The sequence below is a fragment of the Callorhinus ursinus genome, unplaced genomic scaffold, assembly GCF_003265705.2.
Source record: "Callorhinus ursinus isolate GAN/ISIS: 27379988/994484 unplaced genomic scaffold, GSC_fseal_2.0 scaffold48, whole genome shotgun sequence".
Lineage (NCBI taxonomy): Eukaryota > Metazoa > Chordata > Mammalia > Carnivora > Otariidae > Callorhinus > Callorhinus ursinus.
In genome coordinates this window covers 9,965,203-9,992,555 of record NW_027397110.1, presented here as the reverse complement: position 1 = coordinate 9,992,555, position 27,353 = coordinate 9,965,203, and the positions used below count along the sequence as shown (strand labels likewise).

Here is a 27,353-nt window from a genome sequence, read left to right as displayed (position 1 = left end):
AGATTTCTATCAGGTGTTGTGGATGGGCAGACGACCGTACGAAGGTCCTGGATCCACATGCTGGTTTCTGCTGGTTTTAAAACCCCATCCCTAACTCGAGGGTTCTTCGGAAGGCGAACCTACCCTACCTCCCGATTGGAAAATGACCTCAGCCTGAGCGTGGCTGCTGCCGGGGTGGGTCCCAGGACTGCCTCCCAGGACTGCCTCCTGGGCCCCACACCACGGCTGGCCTCACACTGCCTGCTCCAACCTTATTGTCTAAAGTTGGCAGGCGCCTTTTCTCAATGACCTCTCGCTGCATGGGACCAGTTCTCAACTTTTACACCGGTAAGTTTACCCTTCTGAGGCCAAATATTTCATGACATCTCTTGCTGCAGGCAAACTTAAGTTACACCTAAAACCAACAATAGGCCCCCACACCCGAATTTCCCTTCTCGCGAGAAATCGCCTGAGGAGGCTGTCAGCCATCTTTTGTGTGGCGTTATTTCTGGTGTCTTTTACTTTGCCCATTTGTTATGCCGAAGTAGTTCAACCTTATTTCTGAATTTACGCAAGCGCTAAGGAGTTACGCTTCTTTGTAGAGCCTCTGTTTGAAGAAAGAAGAAAAATTCAGGGGTTTGTCGTCTTCGTCCTTCTTAAGGTGGCGGTCTCATATCGCTAGCGGCTTCCTAAAGACTTCCGGCTTCCCGGCGGGCCCAGGAGGGCTGAACTTCCGGCCTCGCGACGCAGGCGCGGGCCGCACTTTTCGTTCTCTCCCGCGGTGTTCGTGAGCCCCGCAGCCATGTCTTATCCGGCTGATGATTACGAGTCCGAGGTAAGCGGGCCCTGCGCGTGTACTGGGCTCCGCGACGGAGGCAGGGTTCTCTGAATGCTGGGCCCCGCGGTGAGACGGTGTCCGGGCCTCTCTGCCAGCCTCCACGGGCCGCGACCAGCTGCGGTCCGCCTTCCGGCGTGCGCGGCCCTCACGCTGTTTCCACTGCTTGCGGCTCCTAACCAGCCCGGGTCTCTGCCCGCCCACTTCGCAAGTCCGGTCTCCTCGTCCTCTCGTTTTCCGAGATCGGAGACGGAGGCTGGTTACGGGGTTGTTTCTGTAACTTAGCTCCTGTGGGCTTGGCTCGCTTTTGTCAATTCCCCGTTGGTTCCCACGGCCTCTTGTGCTTTGCTTTGCTTTATTGCACGCGTAACGTTGTATTGTTTTTTGCTAATAGTACTTTCTCTCACGAGCATGTGAGTTTCTCAAAGGCCGGGACTGTGTTTTATCCACTTTTGAATCTTTAATACTTAGCACATAGGTCCTCGAACGAGCATTTTAGGTTCATGAATTGGTGACTGTCCTTATCTCTCTTTCGTTAATAGGCTGCTTATGATCCCTATGCATACCCAGGCGACTATGATATGCACACAGGTGAGACTACGGGCTCGTCTGGCTAGCTGGGTATTTCTAGGGTTTGGCACCTTTTTGAATGTCTCAGAACAGCTCTGACGGGCATCTGTGAAACACTGCTTCTCCATGGTCCAGGTTTGGAGTCAGTTATTAGTTCTCAGAAGGAGGGTGGGATAGAGCCCAATAAATCAGGCCTTTTTCATGGTCCACATCAAAGTCTCAGAAGGGAAGGCTTACTGTCCTGGCTGTGGTTTCCTTATTAAACTACTTGCTGAAGAAGAAAATCTTGTGAAAAATTAGTGATTCAAACCAAGCCCAGATGTTTTTTGGAAGGTTTTGAGGTTTTCTGAAATGTTGTAGTCAGTTGGCTTGGCTTAGCATTTTTTAAGTGCCATGCATTGTTACAGGTATTTTGTGCGAAGTGTTTCGTTCAGTCCTAACGACAAGTACGTAAATTAACGTTGTCTCCATTTTCTCAGATGAGAAAACTGAGCAGAGAAGTTTAGTAACTTGCATTGTTGTATAGGTAGAAAATAGCAGTCATTCATTCAGTAAATATTAAGTGCTGGGACACTGGGTGGCTCAGTTGGTTAAGCGTCCAACTCTTGATCTCAGCTCAGGTCTTGATCTCAGGGTCTTGAGTTCAAGCCCCCTGTTGGGCTGTATGCTGGGCGTGGAGCCTACTTAAAAAAATATATAAATATATATATTTAAAATACATGTGTATAAGGTGTTTCCTGCTTACTTCCCCTTCCCACAGTCTTCCCCTCTCTTCCAGCACACACATAACTGTTTTAGGTGCGAGGGTATACCTGAGTACGAGACAGACAAGGTTCTTGCCCTCATAGGATTTAGGTTCTAGTGGAAGTAACAGATAATAAGCAAATATATAATTGTAAATAGTGGTAGATGTTCTGAAGAAACAGGACGATGGGATTGAGAGTGAGTTGGGGACAATTTTATCTTTGAGTGTTTAAAAGGGAATTGTACCTGATTTTATAGACTCAAGTTTTGTTTGGTGCATGGTCTTACCCTTTTGTAACATGTGTGGGTTTGAAAACACTTGGTAAAGTATTTATTATATCCAACCTCTAGGAGATCCAAAGCAGGATCTGGCTTATGAACGTCAGTATGAACAGCAGACCTATCAGGTGATCCCGGAAGTGATCAAAAACTTCATCCAATATTTCCACAAAACCGTCTCAGATTTGATTGACCAGAAGGTGTATGAGCTGCAGGCCAGTCGTGTATCCAGCGATGTCATTGATCAGAAGGTATACGAGATCCAGGACATCTATGAGAACAGGTACAGAGTGCTGACTGAAATGACCCTCTTTCTGGGTGGGACTGGTTTACTGATAGAGCCCCTAAGTGGGGTGGGGGGAGGGCCTGTTTAGTCATTTCTCTGTAAAGAGAGTGCCCAAGGAGTTTCTGTAATTCCTTGTGAGGAGACATGTTATTTTGTTGGACTGTATTCCTAGAACTTGTAGAGGGCCTAAAATAATAACATCATTATCAGTAATCGTAGCAGCAATTAGTATGTCTGACCAGTGTAGATCAGGCAGTGTTCAGAATGCTTTTCCTGTATTTACTTATTACTCTTCACAGTAACCCCATGAAGTAGGTAGTATTATTTTCTTTATCTTATAGATGAGGGAAACAAAGCATAGAAAGGATAAGTCATATAGCTAGTTGAATGCATATGTTGAGTTTTGAACTTGCATAGTCTGACATCAGACCCTAATTTTTTTAAAGATTTTATTTATCTGAGAGAGAGAAGGAGTGGGGAGAGGGAGAAGCATACTTCCCGCTGAGCAGGGACCTGGGGACCTGGGGTTGGATACAGGGACTCCAGGATCATGACCCGAGCCAAAGGCAGGCACTTAACTGACTGAGCCGCCCAGGTGCCCCCAGAGTCTAATTTTTAAGTTATTGTACAAGTTAATGCATACCAGGGTGAGCCAAGCTTTGAGTGGTTGCTTCTGTTTTGAGGGGATTGCCCTTGTGTAATTGCATTAGAGATGAGACAGGTTAGTTAGGGTTGAGATAGTCAGAAAAGACTCCCCCAGGGATATAGAATTTAAACCATTCCTGGGAGGGGTGCCTGGCTGGCTCAGTTGGAAGAGCATGTGACTCTTGATCTCAGGGTCATGAGTTTGAGCTCCATGTTGCGTGTAGTGATTACTTAAAAATAAGTAAATAAACTCAAAATAATAGTTGATTAATTCCTGGGTGGGTGGGTGGACAAAATGAATAGCCAAAGGCTTTTTGGATTAATGAATAGAATTAATCCCAGAACTGTTTTTTTCTTCATCTCCAGGTCTTTCTAGTTGAAGTATGTAGGTTAGTGTTGTCCCATAGAAATAATAACACTAGCCACATGTGTAATTTAATTTTTTTCATCAGCTACGTTTAAAAAATGTAGAAAAGAGGGCGCCTGGGTGGCTTAGTTGGTTAAGCGACTGCCTTCGGCTCAGGTCATGATCCTGGAGTCCCGGGATCGAGTCCCACATCGGGCTCCCTGCTGAGCGGGGAGTCTGCTTCTCCCTCTGACCCTCTTCCCTCTTGTGCTCTCTGTCTCTCTCTCTCTCAAATAAATAAATAAAATCTTAAAAAAATAAAAAATAAAAAAAATAAAAAATGTAAAAAAGAGGGGTGCCTGGCTGTCTCAATCAGTGGAGTGTGTGACTCTTGGTCTCAGGGTTGTGAGTTTGAGCCCCACGTTGCGTGTAGAGATTACTTAAAAACCAAAGGTGAAATTAATTTTCATAACTTATTTCAACATCTAAAATATTAGCACAGATAATCAGTATTAAACTGTTAATGAGTTACCTTTTTTTTCACACTAAGTCTTCTAAATCCTACCTTTTGTATTGATACCATATCTCAATTCGTGTATGTTGGAAATACCTGATCTCTGTTTAGATTTCGTAGCATTTACAGTAGAAAAAGCAGATTCACATATCCAGGTAATTTAAATTTACTTGAATATTTTCCAGTAACTAGGTATTGGTTTTTTGGTTAAAATTAACAAAAATTTGAAATTCAGTTCTTTAGTCACAATAATCGTATGTGGCAAATAATTACTATATTGGACGGTACAGGCAGATATAGACTAGTTGAAGCCAAGCATGTGATAGATCTTTCTGTAGGAGAATGTGTGGTGAGAAGAGTGGCTGGTGCCTCGGAAAATACAGTGTTTTTGAGATGCTTTGTGTTTTTTTATATATCTTGAATTGGGGACTTGAGCATGTTTCTGTGCTAAACTGAAAGATCTGGAGAAGAGGAGAGGTGGGGCTTAAGGAGAGTGGGAGAAAGTTGAAGTTGCTCCTGAGGGGATCAGGGCTCTGAGGCATCTTGGGCAGCCATGTTTAGGTTGGATGCCGTGGGTCTGTTGTGGCATCAGACTGCAACAAACAGACTGATTTTCTTCCAAGTTTGGATAATAGGGGGAGGAGGCACAGTGCTCTGGGAAAGTAGGGAAAATATTGCTAAGGGGGGGAAGGATGGGAGTGTCTAAAAAGTAGTTACCAGATCAGGGAACAGCAAGCTGTTATGTATGAGTAGAGTTCATGATACAGAGGCAGGAAATGATCCTGAAGAGCACGGTGGTTGCATAACTGATAAAAAGGAGAGTGTTCACCATATTAAGAAAAGTTGAGGTGTGGTGTTGGGTTGAGGAAGGTTGTAAACTTGGAGGGCTCTGGCCTTGACTTTCTTTTTTTTTTTTTTGTTACATAAATTAACCCATTTATTATAGGCTAGTAATGTTTCAAATGGTGAAGCTTCTACTGGTCTTTCAACTCCTTCAATCTTCTGATAGCCGACTTTACTGTGACAGCAGAAGTGGTGTTGTAGGTCCAAGCGCCACCAGCGACGGTTTTCATGCAGGAGCCACAATGCCAGATCCCCACAGCTCGTCTTTTCATCTTTGTTTTGCCACAGAAGGAGCAAGTGTACTTGGCGTGCTGGCTTATTTCAATCTTCTTCACCATTTTCCTGAGGGAGGCACCATAACGGGTCCCGTATTTACCCATGATTCCGACCTTCTTGGTGCGTTTAGCCATGTCGCCGCAAACTAGGTCTGAGCCCAGAGAGGACCCTGACTTTGTTTCTGTGACATCTTCCTCTTTATGAGCCTGGGTCCTTATCCGTAAAATGTGTGGGTTGCCTCTTTTCTGGTGCTTCCTGTTTTGGGATTCTAGAATTTTTCTGCTTGGTTTTCAGCTGGACCAAGTTGACTGAAAGATTCTTCAAGAATACACCGTGGCCTGAGGCTGAAGCCATTGCTCCACAGGTTGGCAACGGTAGGTGTGCGTTCTTTGTGTTCTGTATGCTGGATGGGATTCTGTGACTGAGGGGTCATGAGGAAGCCCAGAATAGTATGTCTCTTTTGCTCAGTGTTTTGTTTCCCCAGGGCTTGGTACATAGTAGACCCTTAGTAAAGAACTTGTCGAGCAAAGGCGGAATAAACAAAGAGGGGACAGAGACGTCTCACACGTGATGAAGCTGAAATTGAGATCTTTGTCCTGACTTGTTTCCATTTCCCCCTATGATTTGGGGGGTCATTACATTCACTTGGGAATGGATGGGCTGTCTGGCTTCTTCCCATCTTTCACTTTATGATGGTGTTTGTTATATATGGTGTAAAATAGGAAGATCCAGCTTCATGCTTTTGCATGTACATACCTAGTTGTCCCAGACCAGTTTTTGAAAAGACTATTCTTTTTCCACTGGATTGTCTTGGCACCTTTGTTGAAATTGGTTATCAAGTAAATGTAAGAATTTATGTTTGGACTCTCAATTTAACTCCATTGATATGTGTCTGTCCTGATGCCTGTGCCACACTGTCTGGATTATTGTAGCTTTGTGGTAAATTTTGAAACTGGGAAGTGTTAAGTCCTCCAGCTGTGTTCTTCTTTTTCAAAATTGTTTTTGGTTTTTCTGAGTCCCTTGGATTTCCATATGAATTTTAGGATCAGTTTGTCAGTTTCCACAAAGAAGTTAGTTGGGATTTTGATAGCGATTGTATTGAATCTGAAGATAAATTAGGGGAATATTGCCATCATATTAAGCCCTCTAATTTATGGACATGTGATGTCTTCCTATTTATTTAGGTGTTTATATTAGTGACATTTTATAGTTTTCAGTGTACAAGTCTTGTACTTCTTTGATATAGCTAACATTTTTTGAATGCTTTATTTTTAGTATTATTGGTACACAAGTTTGGAATTCATTTTGTAGGAGGTGTTATTTTCTGTGTTGCTCAGACCTTACGCTCTGTTTAATATGTTGCCTATAAAGAATGTAATATTGTGTGTGTTAACAGTAGCAATCTCGAAATACAGTTGACCCTCCAACAGCATGGGTTTGAACTGGGTGAGGCCACTGTACACATGGATTTTTTTTGATACGGTCCTCCTTATGATGTTAACATTTTCTTGTCTTTAGGTTACTTACATATTGTATACCAGGGTAATACAGTATATAATACGTATAACATACAAAATATGTGTTGACTGTTTATGTTATTGGTAAGGCTCCTGGTCAGCAGTAGGCTGCTAAAGTTAGCAGTTAAATATTTGGGGACTCAAAAGGAGTATGTGGGTTTTTGACTGTGCAGGGCGGGGGAGGGTCTGGGGCCCTAACCCCCACATTGTTCAAAGGTCAACTGTGTATAATTTTAAACAGGTAAGTAATCACAGGGCTTAATAGTGTAAAAGGAGATTTGATGTAAGAATCCTCCTCCCACATCCCTCCTCAAGTCTTCAGTTTCTCTAGAGCCATCTAGTGTTAACACTTTCTTTTTTATCCTTTCCGTTACAGCCTTTGCATACGTAAGCAAATAGGAATGACTTGTTTCTTTTTTACATAGACTAAATGCCATTTTCTTCCCTTTTTAAAGTTTATTATGTTTTTGGAGAGTATTCTGCATCTCCAGGATTCCCAAGACCACCCCCAGGTTTGATGATTGGCTAGGACTCCGGTTACAGCTGTAGCCAGAACAACAGAGCAAAGTCAGTAAAGGGAAAGAGCACACAGAGTGGAATCCAGAGGGAACCAGGTGCATGTGTGTTATCAGCAGTCCTTTCCTGTGGAATCACTTGGGATGTGCTTAATTCCTTGAGCAAAGAATTGTGGCATGTGTGAAAAGTTGTCTGTCAGAGAAGCCTGTAACACATTCAGTGTCCAAGGATTTTATTGGGTGCTTGTCTTGTGGGCACATCCTCTGCCTAGCATGTACCAAAATTCCAGGCTCCCAGAAGGAAGGCAGGAGTTCAGCATAAACCATAGTGTTGCACAGTTTAGGCTGAGCAGATCGCCCTTGTCGGGGTACTGGGGACCTTCCTGAAATCCAGGTTCCCAGATGCCAGCCAAGGAACAACTTTACTAGCCAAAGGATAGAAGTCTCACACCTAGTTTGTTAATTCTTTTTTGTACAGCGTCTGTACCCAAAGAACTTTTTTTCCTTCTTTTTAGTGGTTGTATCATGTCAATAGGATAAATTCTTTAGAATTTCTAAGTCGAAAATACCCATGTATTTGCAATTTTGATAATGTGACATTGCCCTTTTTGGAGCTATTACTATGTATTTATGTGTTGGTTTGCTAAGCAACTGGATGGCAAAAATCTAAGTGGTTAAGGGAAATGGGTCTGAATGAGATTAAGATGAGGTTGAAAGATAAAACGAGGGGCGCCTGGGTGGCTTAGTCGTTAAGCGTCTGCTTTTGGCGTAGGTCATGATCCCAGGGTCCTGGGATCAAGCCCCACATTGGGCTCCCTGCTCAGCGGGAAGCCTGCTTCTCCTCTCCCACTCCCCTTGCTTGTGTTCCCTCTCTCGCTGTGTTTCTGTCTGTCAAATAAATAAATAAAATCTTAAAAAAAATGTTTTAAAAAAAAGAAAGATAAAACGAGAGATGAATTTTCCTGTTGCATATATTCTTGGGGTGTATTAGAATTTAGATTTCATTTTGTGTCTTAAATCATGTTTATCCCTCTATTCCCTTCAAAAGGCTAAAACTGCCTGAAGACCCTAGTTGTCTTGGGGATTACTAAAGCAGCTCTTTGCCATCTCTTTCAGATGCCGTCTTCCTAATTTTGTACAAAGAATTATACTACAGGCACATATATGCCAAAGTCAGTGTGAGTATCTAACTGTTGTTGGTTCTATGCCATTTTTGCCTTTGGAACACAATCATTAGTTTCTATTGGTTCAGTGTCCAAGAGTGGTTGGCATGTGTTTTGAGTGTTAAGAAACGACAGAGGGAATGTTTGAATCCAACAAGCTAGGTGTCTGTCCCAGACAAACTGTAGCATGGCATAACTTGTCTGTCCTTTTCAATTTCTCCATCCCCACGGTTCCTGACTTGGCACTCATCACATTGATTGGGTTGCAGGATGCCATCCTAATGGTGTGTTCCCAAACACCTTCTATTGCCTCAGTTTGTGATGCCCTTGCTTTTTACCTTCAGTGCATGACTGCGGGCCTTCTGCTCTCTGAAACACACATGAAACTGTTGCTGTGTGCCAGGCATAATGCTAGGGACTTGGCAGGCATCTATACTCTAATCCTTACAGTAGTCCTGCAAGGGAGGCCCACTGAGGTGCAAAGAGGTTGCTTTTTCTCAAATTCATGCAACGAGTAGGTGGCAAAACTCCTTGAACCCAGGCCTGGCTTATTGTGATGCCAGTGTTCTTTCCACTATACTCTCCCAGCTTTGGGCACTTGTTTGATTCTTCTCTCATTTCTGAATTTTAGAATGTGCAAATCTCTTAAAATAACTGTACTATTTATATACACCATGACTGAAAATCTCTATCTTTAGCCCCTGTCTATCCAAATCCATACTTTATATCCAGCTGCCTATTCCACATCTCCACTTGGCTGTCTGATAGTCATCTCAAATTTGGCTGTTTTGTTTTAAGATTTTATTTTGGGGTGCCTGGGTAGCTCAGTCGGTTAAGCATCTGCCTTTGGCTCAGGTCTTGGTCCTGGGGTCCTGGGATTGAACCCATGTCAGACTCCCTGCTTGTCAGGAAGTCTGCTTCTCCCTCTTCCCCTCCCTACCTTGTGCTCTCTCACTTGTATGTACTCTCTCAAATAAATAAAGTTTTTTTTTTTTTTTTAAGATTTTATGTATTTGACAGAGACCGTGAGAGAGGGAATACAAGCAGGGGGAGTGGGAGAGGGAGAAGCAGGCTTCCCGCAGAGCAGGGAGCCCCCTGTGGGGCTCGATTTCAGGACCCTGGGATCATGACCTGAGCCGAAGGCAGACACTTAATGACTGAGCTACCCAGGTGCCCCTAAATAAAGCCTTTAAAAGGTTTTATTTATTTGAGAGAGAGAGAGTACTAGCAGGGGGAGGGGCAGAGGGACAGGCACACTCCCCAGTGAGCAGGGAGCCTGACGAGGGTCTCGATCCCAGGGCCCGGAGATTATGACCTGAGTCGAAGGCAGATGCTTAACTGACTGAGCCACCCAGGCACATCATATCAAGTTTAACATACCCCAAACGGAAGTCTTATTTTCCCTCTAAGCTTGTTCTTCTCATGTCAACCAACTCAATAAATAATACCACCATTCACCCAAGTGACTTAGAATAAAAACCTTGGTGGTAGTGTTCTTGAATTTCTCTCACTTCCAGCCTTGTAGCAAATCCTGTTCAACTCTATCTTCAACATACTTCTTGAAACCACCCACTTCTCACCTCCATCACTGCTGCTACCTTGGTTCAAGATGTTATGTCATCTCTTGCCTGAACCATGTAGCTGCTTCTGGTATCAGTTTCCACTTTTCACTTGAGTTTATTCTCAGCCTAGTAACCTGCATGATCCCTTTGAAACATAGTCTTATCAAGTCATGCCCTCCCTCACAATGCTACCATGACTCCTCATCACACTTAGAATAAAATCCCAGGTCTTAGTCATAGTCCTGCTTGATCTGGTGCCTGACTCCCTTGCCGGTCTCATTTCTTACAACTTTCCCTCCTTTCTTGGGCTCCTGGCCATACTCTGGCCCTGCAGAGCACACATCACTGGCTGACACTAGTATTTGTTCACTTGGCTTTTGTTTGCTATTTGCACTAGAGGTTAAGACTCTACCAGGCATGGACTTCATCTTGTCACTGTTATAATCTGGTGCCTATTCCTTGATGGTGACAGGTTAATTGTTGGAGCTTGTATGTGCACGTGTAAGTGAAGGAATCTGGCACCATGATCTCTCCGTAGAGTATTTCCACCTTCTCACAGTCAACTTTCATCTCTCTGAAGACCACCTGACCTGGCTAGAGCTCCTGCCTTGCCACAGGAGCCACCGTCAGTGGTAGCTGGAGGAGTTCCTGTTGTCAAAGTAATGCAGGGGGCCATGTTTTTCTGGCATCCCAGTGAGATCTCTGACTACCTCATCTGATAGAAAGTAAAGGTTCCCTCCTACCATTGCTACTGTAGCTCAGGTACTTTGTGGGCTAGGTTGAGAATCTAGCTAGTCTGTATAACATCGCTTCTTTGGGAAGACCATGGCATCAGAACCCATAGTACAGTTGGTTTTTACCACCTCTAATCTTCCCTTTGGTCCGTAATGAAGATTCAGCAGAAGTTTATTGACTGTATAACCTCTTTGTTAGGTACTAAAGTACTTTCATATATATGACCCGTTTTAAACCCGGTGTGGGGGGTGGGGAGAGTTCATTGAAAGAGCATTTATTATATTGGGCTCTTTAACTATATAGTCTGATGTTACAAAGGGATTGAATACTGTGTCAGAAGCTCACAGTAAGTGCTGGGGCTAAAATTCCAGGGCTGTGTTCTTTCTAGCTCATCACAGATAGTATCATGTTGTTCCCCAGCTCAGAAATCTTCAGTGGTTTTCATTTGCCAGCAACATCAAGTCTAGATTGGGGGGTCAACAGCCTTCTGTGTAAAGGGCCAGATAGTTTTTTGGATTTGAGGCCATAGTGGTCTCTTGAATCTCTTCAACTCTGCCTTTGTAGCAGCCATAGACAGCGTATATGGCTATGTTCCAGTTGAGCTTTTTATTTGCAAGAAACAGGTGATGGTGGATTTGCTGATTTCCCTGGCCTAGAGTCCTCTTTGGCACTGGAAGACCTCTGCATCCCTAGCCTGTTGTAGTCTAGTCCAGCATAGTAGTGGTATCTGCGCTTACTCAGCATCCTTCGGGCACCATGATTTTACCTCTTTGCTTTTGTTAGTACTTCTGTCTTTCTGCTTCACCAGATCTGCATGCATGTTCTCAAATGGTCGGTTGAGGTTGTTTGCCATATATCCTAATAATCATTGTGGTCAGATATTCAGTGCCCTTTTGAACTGCTCTAGTACTGCTGTCTTCCCTCTGACTTGAGTGCTCTTTGCATACTAAGAAGGCGAGATCAGGCTTTGGTTCTCATGTGTGTTCAGCTGTCACGGCAGACCGTGAGTAAAACACATTTAAATTAAATATCTGTCCTGATGTCTCTGTTCTCTTTACAGGGAGGGCCTTCCTTGGAGCAGAGGTTTGAATCCTACTACAACTACTGCAATCTCTTCAACTACATTCTTAGTGAGTTTGAGGTTTGGCCAGGGTGTGAGGCTACGATGAGGCCTAGTGTTAGCCTCCAGCTCTTTTTAGCAGGATTTTAATATGGGAGTGGGAAGGAGGGATGTCGCATGATTCATAGTTCTTTTAAGAGAAAAATTACAAAATGCATTCTATAGGTTTACTAAGTGAGCATCGTCATTGCTTTGCCTCTGACTTTTCTGTGATCTCCTGTGCAGATGCTGATGGTCCTGCTCCCCTTGAGCTACCCAACCAGTGGCTCTGGGATATCATTGATGAGTTCATCTATCAGGTATCTGGCCAGCCTTGGTCTAATTTGAAATAACTAGTCCAACAAAGGAGCAGCTGTTATCATTGTTTGCGTTGTTAAAAACATGCTTGGGATAAAAATGTCCCATCACTGTGGGAACTCTCCCACTCTGGTGGTCTTTGATGTCATGGTTTTCTGAAGAGCCAGGCCTAAGAGCTCTGGATAACTTGGAAGGCAGCAGAGTTGAGCTGACTTTCACTAAGCTGTTACCTGATCTTGAGAGTTGATCTGGTTAGAAAAATAACGGCGTCATAAGCTTTGGAATCAGTTATTCTGTTTTTAAGTCTGTATTCTATTTCTGAAGAATAAATCTGAGGGACGGCTGGGTTCTTGGTTGAGTGACCAACTCTTGATTTTGGCTCAGGTCTTTATTTCGGGGTCCTGGGATCGAGCCCCGTGTCTGCTCCACGCTCAGAGCAGAGTCTGTGCACCTGAGCTCTCTCTCTCTTAAATAAATAAAATCTTAAAAAAAACAAACCCAGAACAATTGAATTTGGGAAAGTACTTGTTTTCCATGAGTTTATGGGGATGGTATAACTCTCACTGGGTATTTCAGGAGAAATGAGTTTTTTTTTTTTTTTTAAAGATTTTATTTATTTATTTGAGAGAGAGAATGAGGTAGAGCATGAGAGCGGGGAGGGTCAGAGGGAGAAGCAGACTCCCTGCTGAGCAGGGAGCCCGATATGGGACTCGATCCCGGGACTCCAGGATCATGACCTGAGCCGAAGGCAGTCGCTTAACCAACTGAGCCACTCAGGTGCCCCAGGAGAAATGAGTTTCTTAATAAAGCTGTTATTTGAGCTGCACAGACCAAAGAGACTTACACAGTGCTGGCAGATTGCAATTGGTATGCTGAAAAAGCCCCCCCTAAGGTCCATTGAGAGAGAGGCTTATGAGGCCTCGGTGCCTTTGCGCAGAGAAGGCCACAAACCACACTGGCCTTGTTTGCCTTTTCTGGCTCCTTGGTTTGTGTCAGCCCCTTTGGCATAATTTTAGAAGGTTGGCAGTCCTGTTGACTAATAGCAAGTCAAAGGAGGATCATCTGTGCTAAGGTTCTTCATCCTTCTTAAGATTATCATAATCCCTTGGGTTTAGCTGGTGTTCTCTTAAGGGGCTTAAAGTGCTCTCACTCTAACAAAGACTGGCCCACAAGAGCCAGGTGTGACTCCTCCCGGCCAGGTAGATGTCACATGGGGTAAGTGGCTTTTCCCTGACACTCCGCTTTCATTTATTTTTATCGGTACAGGTAATGTGTGAATGTGTCATTACTGTTTAAAAACGTTGTGTTTTTCAAACTGCAGATAAAGTTTATTTTTATCTTTATTGTTTTTAAGATTATTTTCTTATTTGAGAGAGAGTGAGCACCACAAATGTGCCTGAACATCTGGGGAGAGAGGCATAGGGAGAGGGAGAAGCAGACTCCCCGCTGAGCAGGGACCTTGATGTGGGGCTTGATCCCAGGACCCTGGGATCATGACCTGACCCGAAGGCAGACGCCCAACCCGCTGAGCCACCCAGGTGGCCCCAAACTGCAGATAAAGTTTAAAGTGTCTTCCTTGCCTTTGCGGAGGCATCGGTTATTGTCTGGAAAGATAGGCATTGCATTCATGCTTTTCGGGCATTTGTATAAACGTACGTATAAAATACACCATTTAAAAATGGTATAATATTATATTGTGTAATTTGCTGTGATATAGAACATTTAACATGTCTATGTAGAGATGGCTTTATTTTTTTTTCTGCCGTGTACATGATATGGATATACCACTGTTTTTGTGATGAACCTGTGGGTGTTCAGTTTCCACTATTATAAACAGTGAGTCCATGAATATTCCTGTACATAGGTCTGTCTGTAGAGATCACCAGAGGTAGAATTGTTGGTTGAAGAATTTTTGCTTTTTACGTTTTTTTGGTTTGTTTTTGAGAGAGTGAGAGAGTGTCTGCGGGAGGAGGGGGGCAGGGGCAGAGGGAGAGAGAATCCCAAGTATGTTCCACACCTAGCGCAGAACCGACACTGGGCTTGATCTGACAACCCTGAGATTGTGACCTGAGCTGAAATCAGGAGTCAGATGTTTGAGCCACCCAGGTGCCCTGCTTTTTAAATTTTTTTAAAATCAGCTTTATAGAGTCAAAATTTGCATACAGTGAAACACTGATTTTAAGTGTGCTGTTGATGAGATTTAACAAATGTGTATACACCACCACAGTCAAGATACAGAATACTTCAATCACTTTGGACTTTAATAAATAGTAATACCTTATCCTCTCCAAGGGCTGTATCAAATTACATTGCTATCCGCAGCATTTGAGAGTTTTTCTCTGCTATGGATGTAGCTGGCCTAATTTTTGTTTGATGGGAAAGAAATGGCAATCTCATTTTAATTTGCATTTCTCTGATATGTGAAGAGATTAGGTATTTTCCCTGTTAATTAACCAGTTTTGGTTTTCTTTGAAGTGATCCTCAGTATCCTTTGTCCATTTTTCTATCAGATTATCTTGTTCTTACTGAATTATGAGAATTCCTTCTATATTCTGGATACTCTTCTGTTTATTATAAATCTGGAAACTTTTTTCTGCGTTCTTAGAGGAAGGTGCTAGTTTGGAGTTAATTTGAAGAGCATTTTTGGGTCAGGTCATCTAGGACCTTGATTCTAGGTCATTGTTTTCCAAACCTGGTGTGCACCAGAATCAACCAAGGAGCTTTTAAAAACTGGTTGAGGGGCGCCTGGGTGGCTCAGTCGGTTAAGCGGCTGCCTTCGGCTCAGGTCGTGATCCTGGGGTTCTGAGATGGAGTGCCACATCGGGCTCCTTGCTTGGCGGGAAGCCTGCTTCTGTCTCTCCCTCTGCCCCTCCCCCTGCTCATGCTCACTCTCTCTGTCAAATAAATAAATAAAATCTCTAAAAAAAAAAACAAAACAACAAAAGACTGGTTGAGTGCGTGGGTCTCTTGTGCTGTTCTCTGGGTGACTGAAGGAGCCAGCCCATTGCTGGTCCCAGATAGAACCACTGCCTTAAGCAGTACCTGTGGTGTGGGCCCTAGATGTGCCTTCCAGTTGGTGAGGCTCTGTAGTTGGTACAGAGGTAACTCAGACTGGGTTCCTGTCCCTGGTGAACGGATGGTCAGCTCCAGTAGGCAAGACTCAAACATACAGACACCTAACCCTGTCTCCACCATGTCATCATTCGTAATACTGACTTGGGCATGGCACAGCCTAAGAGAAAAAGATCTGTTACAAGCCACCTGGTTCTGACAGCCAGATTGACTGCATTGTGAAGCCCAGAGACATTAAATGACTCTAGGCTGTGGTTGACTTCAAATCGAGTGTTTTTTCACAAACTACCTTTCATCTTAGAGATTTTTACTTAGCTGTGGAAGAAGTGACATACTCAGTAACGAACACAATTCAGTGTAATCAAAGATGGCTTTGCAAGAACAAGTAGCGTACAGAACAATTTAGCATGAGATGCGGTGCCGTGGCCCCCACCTCGGACCCCGGGCACTGTCCCCCCATATCAGCATCGTGTGCCACTCCTGCCTCTCTCCCTTCTTCCCAACAGTTTCAGTCATTCAGTCAATACCGCTGCAAGACTGCCAAGAAGTCAGAGGAGGAGATCGATTTCCTTCGCTCCAATCCCAAAATCTGGAATGTTCACAGTGTCCTCAATGTTCTTCACTCCCTGGTAGACAAGTCTAACATTAACCGGCAGCTGGAGGTGTATACAAGCGGAGGTGAGTGCTGCTTGCCATCTGTTCAGGGGAAGAGCGGTCACGGGGAGTGTGGGGGAGCCACGGTGCCTTAGGTAAAGGGCTGCTTGTCTTTGGTATTGGCTGTGAACAGCAGCCAAGGGCTGGTGCTGAGGGCTGTCGGGCTTGGCTGTCTGTTGGCCAGCACACTGAACCAGCCGGCACTCACGAGGTCTGATTTGCAGACACTTCTGTATCTGCAGGGCCTTCGTGTAGGTAAGCGCTTCTCACACTTTTTGGTGTCAGGACCGCTTTACAGTCTTTAAAGACTGAGAATCACAGAGTTTATCCATATAAATTTTTTTCCCTGTGAGAAGAGTGCCATTTTTGCAAATCTCCTTAGCGCCTGGCATAGTAAGAGAGCTGGATTTTCATTCTGCCCCTGCCTTTAGTCTGTTAGAATTACAATATGCAGTTTGGGTTGAAGTATATGAGGAAGACTTGGCCTCACCCAGACATGGAGTTGGGAAAGGGAGGAGTATCTTAACAGCCTTTTCAGGTGGTTTTGATGTTCTTTGCTACAGCATTCAAACTTGACAGTGGGGGTTTCATACTGGTAAATTGCAGGGAGGAATCCGAAAACTCAGCAATGAACTTTTACTTGGTTATGTTAAGGTTTATTGGTTTATCCTGCAGCTTGAATGGATCTTTTTACTCCTGCACAATTTTGTAAAATACTGGTTCATTGAGTTGTAAAGATTTTCTAAGTGTTGACATATTTTATTATACAACCTAAAAAACCCACTTTCGTCATCATCCTCATCAGATAAATCTTTATTTGGAAGCTGTTGGGCTCATAGTGGCAGATACACGTTTTTAAAACTAGAATTTGCCTAAAAGCTCACATTTTCATTGGCAGTGAGCACTGTCCGTTGTTTTTATTGAAGTGTAACAGGCTCACTTTATTCATTTTTGAGAAAATGTCTGCTAAATACCCAAATCTAAGTAACTGTAATTTGTGTGTCAATCATTCAAGTAAAAATGGTGTTTTCTGAAAAAGTGGCTGGTTCTTTTACCACTTATAGCGGGAAAGAACGCAGTAATTACTGATAGACTTTGCTGCCACTGCCTGGTTTATGCTGAGTTGTCATGGTTTTACCCACCATTGTTTCTGCACCATCAGTGCAAATGGCATTTCAGTGAGAAAGACAAATAGCATCTTAGTGTTATTAGGAAAGTAGCTTTGACCTTATGAACTTCCTGAAAGTAGTGGCCTCGATGAGTAACTGCTCCTGATAAAAGCGGCCATTTCGATAATCTCAGGTGTCTTGGAACCAACCAAACAAACAAACAAAAACCTGGCCTTCCACCCCTGCAACTCTTCTTGGTAAATTCAAGATGAGTGTAAGGCCAAGGACACCTGGCTGGTCAGTCGGTATAGAGTATGTGACTCTTGATCTTGGGGTCATGAGTTCGAGCCTCACGTTGGGTGTAGATTACCTTTAAAAAGAAAAAAAAAAGATGAAGTTCAGGCATGTTGCTTCTGGGTATTCCTTTGAAGGCAGTTATTCCCTGCTGCAGGAAGCTTTAGAGTCCAGTAGTAGGTGAAGAGTCGACTGAGTGACACTCAAGGCTTAGGTTTACCTTCTTTCACCTGCCCCTGCTGAAATGGTCACAGTGTCTGTTTCTCTCAGGTGATCCCGAGAGTGTGGCTGGCGAGTATGGACGGCACTCCCTTTACAAGATGCTTGGGTATTTCAGCCTGGTGGGGCTTCTGCGTCTGCACTCCCTATTGGGGGATTACTACCAGGCCATCAAGGTGCTGGAGAATATCGAACTGAATAAGAAGGTGATTACCTCTTTCCCCCTGCCCCCCTGCCCAGAGCCAAAGTCTGCTTTCAGAGACTCTGATCTATAAGGACAAATTTCAGGGATCAAAAAAAGGATTGTTCCCCAGGCCAGTTGAAAATTGAGACGTGGGGGAAGCACTGTAGTGAACATCTGCACGTAGACAAGGTGCTTTCTCTTTGTTGCTTAGTAACACTCAAAATGTTCATGATTCTACTTTCAGAACAATGATAATGGCAGATTTTTACTATTCAAATTTCACTAGTTAAGGAATTAGTAAGAGACTTAGTTCTAAGATGGTATAGACAATGACGATTAGCTGTGGTGGTTTTTCTTAGCCACAGAAAAATTGGTACTTTTTTGTTTGTGTCTTTGTCTTTCAGTCTTTCTTGTTTATCTGTCTTTATCGGGTTTATCTGGAAAAGCAAGGAATAGAAAGCAAGGAAGAATACACACCTGAGGTGTGGAGGGATTTGGAGCTGAAAGAAATGTTAGGGTCACCCGATCCAGTCCTTTTCTGTTACATCTAACAATATGGACATCTCAGGTCGTATAACTTAATTAGTAAATGGTATGGTCTGCACTCAGAGCCTCTAACTCTGGAGCCAGGGCTTCCCTGGGTAGTTCAGGGCCTCTGTAAGGGGCTTCCACCTCAGCTGACACTGGGCCCTGCCAGCTTCCAGACTTTCTCTGGGATGAATTGGTTTTGGGACTCATGGGTGCTTCTACCTCCCTGCACAGAGCATGTATTCTCGGGTGCCTGAGTGCCAGGTCACCACATACTACTACGTCGGTTTTGCATATTTGATGATGCGTCGCTACCAGGATGCCATTCGGGTCTTTGCCAACATCCTCCTCTACATCCAGAGGACCAAGAGCATGTTCCAGAGGACCACCTACAAGTATGAGATGGTAAGGAAGCTTCTGACCAGCTTGACCCATTGGCACCTATCCCAACAGTTTTTGGTAAATGCTATCTAAAATTTTGTTTTTTGTATGTCTTTTCAATAGGATGGTTTCTTAATGGCTGGCCTACTCTTAAGTTTCTTTTGTTGTGCCTATTATTTCAGATCATTAACTCCTTGAAGATAAGGACAGTATCTTTTGTTTTACTTTTGTTCCCCAGCATTTATTCAGCAACAATTTGCTGAGTGTTCACTGGGCTCTGGGTATTTAAAAAGGAGTTAGATGTAGGTACCATCCTCAAGCAGTTTGCCATGCCTCGAGGAGGGAGGGTCCGAGACGTGCATAGAATTGGGAGGTTTCTTTTCTTTTTTTTTTTTTTTAAAGATTTTATTTATTTGACAGAGATATTAAGAGCAGGAACACAAGCAGGGGGAGTGGGAGAGGGAGAAGCAGGCTTCCTGCCAAGCAGGCACCCCGACACAGGGCTCAATCCCAGGACCCTGGGGTCATGACCTGAGCCAAAGGCAGATGCTTAACGACTGAGCCACACAGGCGCCCCAAATTGGGAGGTTTCTAGGCAGAGCAAAAGTGTTGAGACTTGGAAGTATGGTGATGTAGCAGCACAATGAACAGTTTTGTTGGAGGGCTGTAGAGTAGTCAAATTGGGATGTTAGGTTCTGGGGTAACCTTCACTACCTAGCTGAAGTATTTAATTTTTGTAGGCATTACGGTGCCATCAAAATTTCTGGATGACTCAGTCATAATAGTGTGGGAGGATTAATCTGCTGGTGAAGGATGGGGTGGACCAGGGAGAATGAGGAGGAGGCCCCAGTGAAGAATCCAGGAGCCAGCTGAGGAGGCCCCAGAAGTGGGCTGGAAGTTCAATAGAGCTAGAGGGCGGATTGGAAGAGACTTCGGGAAAGTTAACTGAGCAGTGCAAGACCAGGGAGAAATCAGAGGTCTGTGCAGCGTGTACTTGGGAGGGTGGTGGGACCACGTTGGCAGTGGTGACCTCAGAAAGTCCATCTCGTTTGATCCTGCACCAATTTGTCTCACACGCCCAGATTAACAAGCAGAATGAGCAGATGCACGCGCTGCTGGCCATCGCCCTCACCATGTACCCCATGCGAATTGATGAAAGCATTCACCTGCAGCTGCGGGAGAAATACGGGGACAAGATGCTCCGCATGCAAAAGGGTGACCCACAGGTCTATGAGGAACTTTTTAGCTACTCTTGCCCCAAATTCCTGTCACCTGTGGTCCCCAACTATGACAACGTGCACCCCAACTACCACAAGGAGCCCTTCCTGCAGCAGCTGAAGGTGTTTTCCGATGAAGTGCAGCAGCAGGCCCAGCTCTCTACCATCCGCAGCTTCCTCAAGCTCTACACCACCATGCCTGTGGCCAAGCTGGCTGGCTTCCTGGACCTCACAGAGCAGGAGTTCCGGATCCAGCTCCTTGTCTTCAAGCACAAAATGAAGAACCTGGTGTGGACCAGTGGCATCTCTGCCCTTGATGGCGAATTTCAGTCGGCCTCTGAGGTTGACTTCTACATTGATAAGGTATGGCTGCCTTCCAGCCGAGGCCTCTGGGGCCCTCTCTCTCCATCTGTTCAGCGATCAGTGTTTACTAAGTGCCCACTCTTCTGAGCATTTGGGACTTAGCAGTGAACAAAATCAGCAAAGGTTTCTGTCTTCACACTGACATTCTAATGTAAAAAATAGATAATAAACGTTATAGCAGACCATGTAGTAGGTGTCAATGTAAAATGAATAAACCTTTTAAAATTTAAAGAAAAGGGCGCCTGGGTGGCTCAGTCAGTTAAGCATCTATGCCTTCGGTTTGGGTTATGATCTCAGAGTCCTAGGATCAAGCCCCACGTTGGGCTCCCTGCTCAGTGGGGTGTGTGCACCTCTCTCCCTCTGCCCTCCTTTCCCGCTCATGCTTGCTTGCTCTCAAATAAAATCTTTAAAAAATTTTTTTAAAGATTTATTTATTTCATTTTTGAGAGAGAGAGAGAACGAGCTGGGGGAGGGGCAGAGGGAGAAGCAGACTCCCAGCCCGATGTGGGACTCGACCCCAGGACCTGGGATCGTGACCCGAGCCGAAGGCAGACTCTTCACCGACTGAGGCACCCAGGCACCCCAACTTTTTTTTTTTTTTTTGAAGGAAGAAAAGTTTCATTCTAGTCCGAGTTAAGATAGCTGCCTGGGATACACAGTCTTCACAAAGAGGAGAGTGCTCCAGGGAAGGAATAGTTGGTGCAAGAGTTATATGTGGTTTTGTTTTTGTTTTTGTTCTTGTTTTACATAGAGTTACAAGTTGTGATGACTTTCCAGAAAGGCTGTAAAACTGGAATCTTATGGGAATCAGCAAGGTTTTTTCTTATCTTTATGTTTGGAATGTTCCTTTTTGGTGGGTTTTTGTTTTTTTTTAACGAAGCAGATGTACAGTGTGTACTTGGGGCAGGAATAGAGCCCATGTTTTGAGGTTTTGCCAAGTCATTTTGACCTTGGGTAAATGTTTTACCAGGAGCAGGGCCTACAAACATGAAAGTTTCCTTTATTTTATTACAGGTTAGAAATTGCCAAGTACCGCACAGTTAAGGGTAGTGGTGGCGGAAGGCAGAGGTTGCAGTATTACATAAGGTGCTCAGGGTAGCCTTTGTCGAGGAAGTGAAATTGCAGCTAAGACTTGAAGGAGGTGAAGAAATGCGCCAAACAAATCTGAGGGAGCAACATTCCAAGTATCAGGAGTGGTAAGGGCAAAGGCTCTGGGGCAGGAGTGGACCCAGTATGTTTAAGGGACAGCTTCATTGTGGCTGCAGTGACCTGGGAGAAGAGGCTGTGGCAGAAGAGAAGATCAGAGAAGAAAGCAGGAAGGTGTGGTTAGACTTTTAGAAGTAGTTTAGCGAGTGGGAGCCATTGTCCTGACTTGTCCCACCCTAGATTAGTGCTGTCTAGTTTTGAACTTCATGTAATGGACTGACACAGCATGTGCTCTTTTTTTTGTGTGTCTGGCTTCTCTTCCTCAGTGTTAGATTTGAGAGCATTGCCATAGTCTGTTGGTGCTTACTGTTCTGCGCTTGGCCCCCTGCTGCTGCAGGAGTTGGCTGCGATTTTCCCATTCTAATGAGGATGGACTTTTGAGTGGTTTTGGTTATAACAGAAAGTGTACATGGTTTTAGAAAGTGGCTGTCGGGTCACTGAAGGTTTTTTTTTAAGTGATTCATTTATATCTGCTTGTGAATGCAGAGTTATTTCTGGAAGGAGGCACAAGCAACATCCTAGGCTCCTCTCAGGAGGAGAGGCAGGTTGAGGGGCAGTGTTAGTTTTCACGGTTGGATTTTAAGTTCAAGTTAACATTTTAATGTTCTAATGAGGTTTTTAAAAGAACTAAGTTCTGTTTTCCTAGGTGAGTTTTTTTCAGACTTAAAATATGCTAGACTCCTAGAATTGTTCTTTCCATGAAGTAAGACCCTCCCCTCTTTGTTAACCCATGTACACTCAAAAGTAAAGAAGATGTACTACTCAGACATGTGGAACCCCGATATGGACTTACAATAGTCTGCTAAAATGAGTAGACTGGTGTCTTTCATCTTTTCTAGAATATTTCTAGCTAATATCTCTTATTGACTCTGCTCTGTTTTCCTTCTGGAGTTCTTACTTGATATATGTTAGACCTCATTCTGTCTTCCGTGTCGCTTAAACCCTTCTTCCATCTTTTTTTGTCTCTGTTCTGGATAATTTTCTTTTGATTGATTATCCTTTTTAATCTCTTCAGCTCTGTTTTTGCTTTCTCTAATCTTTTAAAAATTCATGATGAAATGTTTCCTTAATTAAGGTTATTATTTTTTTTATTTTTTTTTTACTACATACAGTTCATTGTCCTTAAAACTTGGTGGGCATTTTTTGAAGTGTGGGATGAACATCCATTCTTCTAGAAGGGATTTGCTTTTGCTTCTTCAAAGTGCGTGGGAACAAGCCCAGGCTACAGATTGTCAGAAGAATCACCTTGTATTTTTTTTTTAAGATTTTTTTTTTAAATTTATTTATTTAAGAGAGAGAGAAAGAGAGAGAGTGCATGAGAGGGAAGAGAGTCAGAGGGAGAAGCAGACTTCCCGCTGAGCAGGGAGCCCGATGTGGGACTCGATCCCGGGACTCCAGGATCATGACCTGAGCCGAAGGCAGTCGCTCAACCAACTGAGCCACCCAGGCGCCCTCACCTTGTATTTATAATGTCCCGGGAATGGGTCTCTTTCCTCTTTTATGTTCCTCCCCCAACTTGGTGAGCATTGCTTGGTGTCTGGAGTGGGATGGCTGCCTAGTCCTGGTCTGCCTTTAGCTTGAGGGTGTAGCCCTGTAGGGACCCAGCAGTGCACAGAGGGTCTTCTGTAAGACTGGCCCTGGCCTTGGTTTGTCCCTCTGCTCAAGCCTTCTGGGATTGATGAGCAAATGCCCTCCGTGCAGAGCAGCCGTCTTTGTTTTGCTTAGAATGGTTTACTTTCTCTTAAGTAGCTCTTTATTGTCAGCTCTTCGATGCTGTGAGGAGATTTTTAAAAATTATTTATTCTGTATTTTTAGTTGCTTTGAGAAAATGTTGGTCTAAACATACTATCTTTTTTTTTTGGGCAGTTTTTTAAAGGTGTAACTTGTATAGCTAAACTTCCATTTTAAAGGATACGATTCTGTGGTTATTAAAATATTCACACTGTGACACAACCGCTCCCACTGATTCCACATTCCCACAACTCCCTGCTCATTAGCGGTCATGCCCAAGTCCCCTGTCCCCCAGTCCTTGGCAAACCAGTGATCTGCTTTCTGTCTCTCTGGGTTTGTCTATTTTTGATATTTGCTATGATAAAATACGTGGCCTTTTCGAGTTTGACTTCTTTCATTGAGCACGTTTTCAGGCCTCGTCCAGGTTGTGGCGCATATCAGTACTTTATTCCTTTTTATGGCCAGGAAATACTCCACTGTATGGATACACCACTTTGTTTATCCACTCATTAGTTGATGGACAGTTGAAGTTTTCACCTTTTGACTATTGTGGATAACACCGCTATGAATTTTTATGTACAAGTTTTTGTGTGAACATATTCTCTTGGGTGTATACCTACTTGGGGAATTGCTGGGTCAGTTTGGGTAGTTTGTTTTGAAAGCTTATCTTGCTAAACCAAACCCCCGCATTTAGAGTTTATGGCTTTTGGAAGACTTGATGTTTGGCAGAACTTAGCTATCTCTGACATGAACGGTCTCACCGAAAGTAGGAACACGTCAATAGGGAAGTTTTCCAGTGTTGTTTTATTCATGCTTTTAAAAGTCAAAACTGTCCCTTGTAGTATCACATCAACTACCTAAAGTCCTAAAGTTTTCGGATTTATTCTCAGTGCCTAACATACATTCTTTGGCAGTATCGATAATCTCTATTCCCCTGTCATCACTTTGTAACCCCGCTGAACTAGTCCCAATTATCTGGATGGTCTTTAACAAAACACTTCTCAGGGCGCCTGGGTGGCTCAGTTGTTAAGCGTCTGCCTTCGGCTCAGGTCATGGTCCCAGGGTCCTGGGATCGAGCCCCGCATCGGGCTCTCTGCTCGGCAGGAAGCCTGCTTCTCCCTCTCCCACTCCCCCTGCTTGTGCTCCCTTCTCACTGTGTCTCTCTGTCAAATAAATAAATAAAATCTTAAACAAAACAAAAAACCCACTTCTCCTGGGATGCCTGGTGGGCGCAGTTGGTAAACATGCAATTCTTGATCCTCAGGGTCATGAGTTCAAGCTCCACCTTGTGTAAAGCCTTACTTCAAAATAAATAAATAAAATACTTCTCTCAAGAGTTAACAATTTAGTTATTACAAATAAAATTTTATGAGTTTATAATTAACATATAATTAAATACTAATAATATAAAGTCCGCATGTGAAAAAGTATTGGTTTTTTTTAAGATTTTATTTATTCATTTGAGAGAAAGAGAGCACAAGCAGGGGCAGCAGCAGGAGAGGGAGAGGGAGAAGCAGGCTTCCCGCCGAGCAGGGGCCCGACGTGGTGCTTGATCCCGGGACCCTGGGATCATGGCCTGAGCCGAAGGCAGACGCTTAACAACTGAGCCACCCAGGTGCCCCATGAAACTGTTTTTGATTGCATGTTTTTTGTTTTTTTTTTATTCCTCTTACTGGTTCACGTTTGTCTTTGGCAAAGTGCTGCTTTCTGGGTGGTGGTGGTGGTGGTGGTTGTTGTTTTGGTAAAGATTTTATTTTTATGTAACTCAGGACCCGAGATCAAGAGTTGCATGCTCTGCTGACTGAGCCAGCCAGGCGTCCCTGCTTTCTTTCTGTCTTTTCTTTTTTCATCCTTGATTTAAAAAAATCCAGTCAGGGGCGCCTGGGTGGCTCAGTCGTTAAGCGTCTGCCTTCGGTTCAGATCATGATCCCAGGGTCCTGGGATCGAGCCCCGCATCGGGCTCCCTGCTCGGCGGGAAGCCTGCTTCTCCCTCTCCCACTCCCTGCTGCTTGTGTTCCCTCTCTCGCTGTGTCTCTGTCAAATAAATAAAATATTAAAAAGAAAAATCCAGTCAAAGAGATTCAGAGAGTTCTTGGGCCTCAACCTAGATTATGCAGGAATTTACAAGTAAAATTGTGTTCAACCACATTTGAGCTAAAAAACAAAATTTAGAATCTGGACTCATTTGCATCCTTACACTCCTAAACAGTATATGAGAATAAAATGCTGTCTTAAATGTTTTTATTGCTGAAAGATTTGTGTTCATTAAAAAAGACTTGAAAATAAAAATAGGGACACCTCGGTGGCTCAGTAGGTTAAGCACTTGCCTTCAGGTCATGATCTCCAGGTCCTGGGATTAAGCCCCAAATTGGACTCCCTGCTGGGGCTGGCGGTCTGTTTGTCCCTCCCCCTGCCAAATAAATAAAATAAATGGGTTAACAAGAAAATAAAAATCAAGCATCTGGAAAGAAAGAGCTGCTATCAACTGGTATTCATAGGGTTTCCCCAGTGGGCCCCCCCACCCCCCCTGTTTGCTTTTGAAAAGCACTGTAGGGGTTTATGTAGCACTTAGCAGCATGGTTACTTGCAAGTCTTAAGTGGCTGTACCTCACTGCTCGTCTCTGACTCTGCTTTGCTTTTCCCACAGGACATGATCCACATCGCAGACACCAAGGTTGCCAGGCGCTATGGGGATTTCTTTATCCGGCAGATTCACAAATTTGAGGAGGTGAGAAGTCAGAGTGGTGTGTGGGTTGGAGACAGAGGTTAGGAACTACTGGGGAGTTTTGAAATTTTTTATTTTTCACTTCAAGAAAGCCTCGAGTTGGCCCTTTAAAAAGTTTCTGAGAGAGACTGGCTGGCTGCTTGGGGTTTGGGGAGTGGGGCTGGGCCTGTAGCATTTGCTGTGTCAGCCTTCTCTAGAGCATCTCTTTCCAAGATCTCTCTCTGCGGGTGGCCAGCCCTCCTCTCCCTCCCTGGTATTTCCTAATATGGGTGGATTCCCTGCCTGCTCTTACCCATCCCTCCCCATTTGGCAGTTATTCTCCGACTTAGACAGGTCTGGCCAGTTCTTGCAGGCAGAGGACGGAAAGCTGTGTTTTGACAGACTTGGTGCATTTCACGTGTTGCTCTAGGAGAGGCCTTGTGGGTCAGGCCAAACACTACGAGGTTGCAGGGTGTGTGCATGCAGGTCTCCCTGTGGCCATAGCTGGAGCCACTTCATCCTGGTGTTCTGAGTTCTCCAGCAGAGGTCACTGCTATGCTCTGGTCCAGCCACGAGGCTCCTTCTGCAGGAATAATGCAGCCCTGGCAAGTTTAGCCTCTCTGAGCCTCGTGTCTTATTAAATGGACAGAGCAGGGACGCCTGGGTGGCTCAGTTGGTTGAGCGGCTGCCTTTGGCTCAGGTCATGATCCCAGGGTCCTGGGATCGAGTCCCATATCGGGCTTCTTGCTCAGCGGGGATCCTGCTTCTCCCTCTGCCTCCCTCTCCCCCTGCTTGTGTTGTCTCTCTCTCTCTCTGACAAATAAATAAATAAAATCTTTAAAAAAATAAGTAAATAAAATAAATTTAAAAAAATGGACAGAGCAGTGTAGGTGTGTGTGTGTGTGTGTGTGTGTGTGTGTGTGTGTGCCTGGTAGAAGAACAGTCTGCGTGAATTGTGTAGGGCCATAGGAGTGTCAGGAGTGGAGCACCTAACTGGGGCTCTATGCACACAAGGTGGACACCCGTGCCTGCATCAGAGACACCCCTCCCCGACTTCAGAGGGGCAGCCCAGGGGTCTGTCCTCGTGATCGTGCACACTGGAGGAAAAGGGTTGGTGAAATCTCCATGTTTAATTTTGCTTTTCTTTTTCTTCTAGCTCAACCGAACCCTGAAGAAGATGGGACAGAGACCCTGAGTACATTCACACTCTCGTTAGGAACTTACTTTGAGGTCTTTGTAGGTGGGGCATAGTTTTGTCACCATGAAGCCTTTACCTAGATCAGCCATCAGCCATTCAGCTGAATTGAAGTTTATTTGAATTAAGGACTGAAATGCTTTATATAGGTCTCAGTAAAAGATCTTTGGAGCCAGATTTGTCATCTCATCATTGTTGGGGGGAATCTGTGGTCGAGGGCGACAATATGTGATTTCCTGTGACACTTTTCTCCTGATGCGTCAGTTATTG

At 44.2% G+C, this 27,353-nt stretch overlaps 2 protein-coding genes across 3 annotated transcripts; one reads left to right on the top strand and one right to left on the bottom strand.

Annotated features, from left to right (window-relative positions):
• Positions 1-663: 663 nt before the first annotated feature.
• On the top strand, positions 664-27,260 carry EIF3L (eukaryotic translation initiation factor 3 subunit L). Of its 2 annotated transcripts, XM_025881813.2 has the most exons (13): positions 664-814; positions 1,357-1,405; positions 2,480-2,690; positions 5,612-5,691; positions 8,466-8,527; positions 11,870-11,939; positions 12,155-12,228; positions 15,805-15,976; positions 17,626-17,780; positions 18,521-18,691; positions 19,750-20,247; positions 25,832-25,912; positions 27,045-27,260. In XM_025881813.2, the coding sequence occupies exons 1-13, from the start codon at positions 782-784 to the stop codon at positions 27,081-27,083; spliced, it is 1,695 nt and encodes a 564-aa protein (XP_025737598.1). In that variant the 5' UTR covers positions 664-781; the 3' UTR covers positions 27,084-27,260. The 2 variants fall into 2 exon arrangements, with proteins under 2 accessions (XP_025737598.1, XP_025737600.1); XM_025881815.2 differs by lacking the exons at positions 664-814; positions 1,357-1,405; positions 5,612-5,691.
• On the bottom strand, positions 5,118-5,463 carry LOC112831500 (large ribosomal subunit protein eL43-like). Its single transcript, XM_025881831.2, has one exon. The coding sequence runs from the start codon at positions 5,449-5,451 to the stop codon at positions 5,173-5,175; it is 279 nt and encodes a 92-aa protein (XP_025737616.1). The 5' UTR covers positions 5,452-5,463; the 3' UTR covers positions 5,118-5,172.
• Positions 27,261-27,353: the final 93 nt, after the last annotated feature.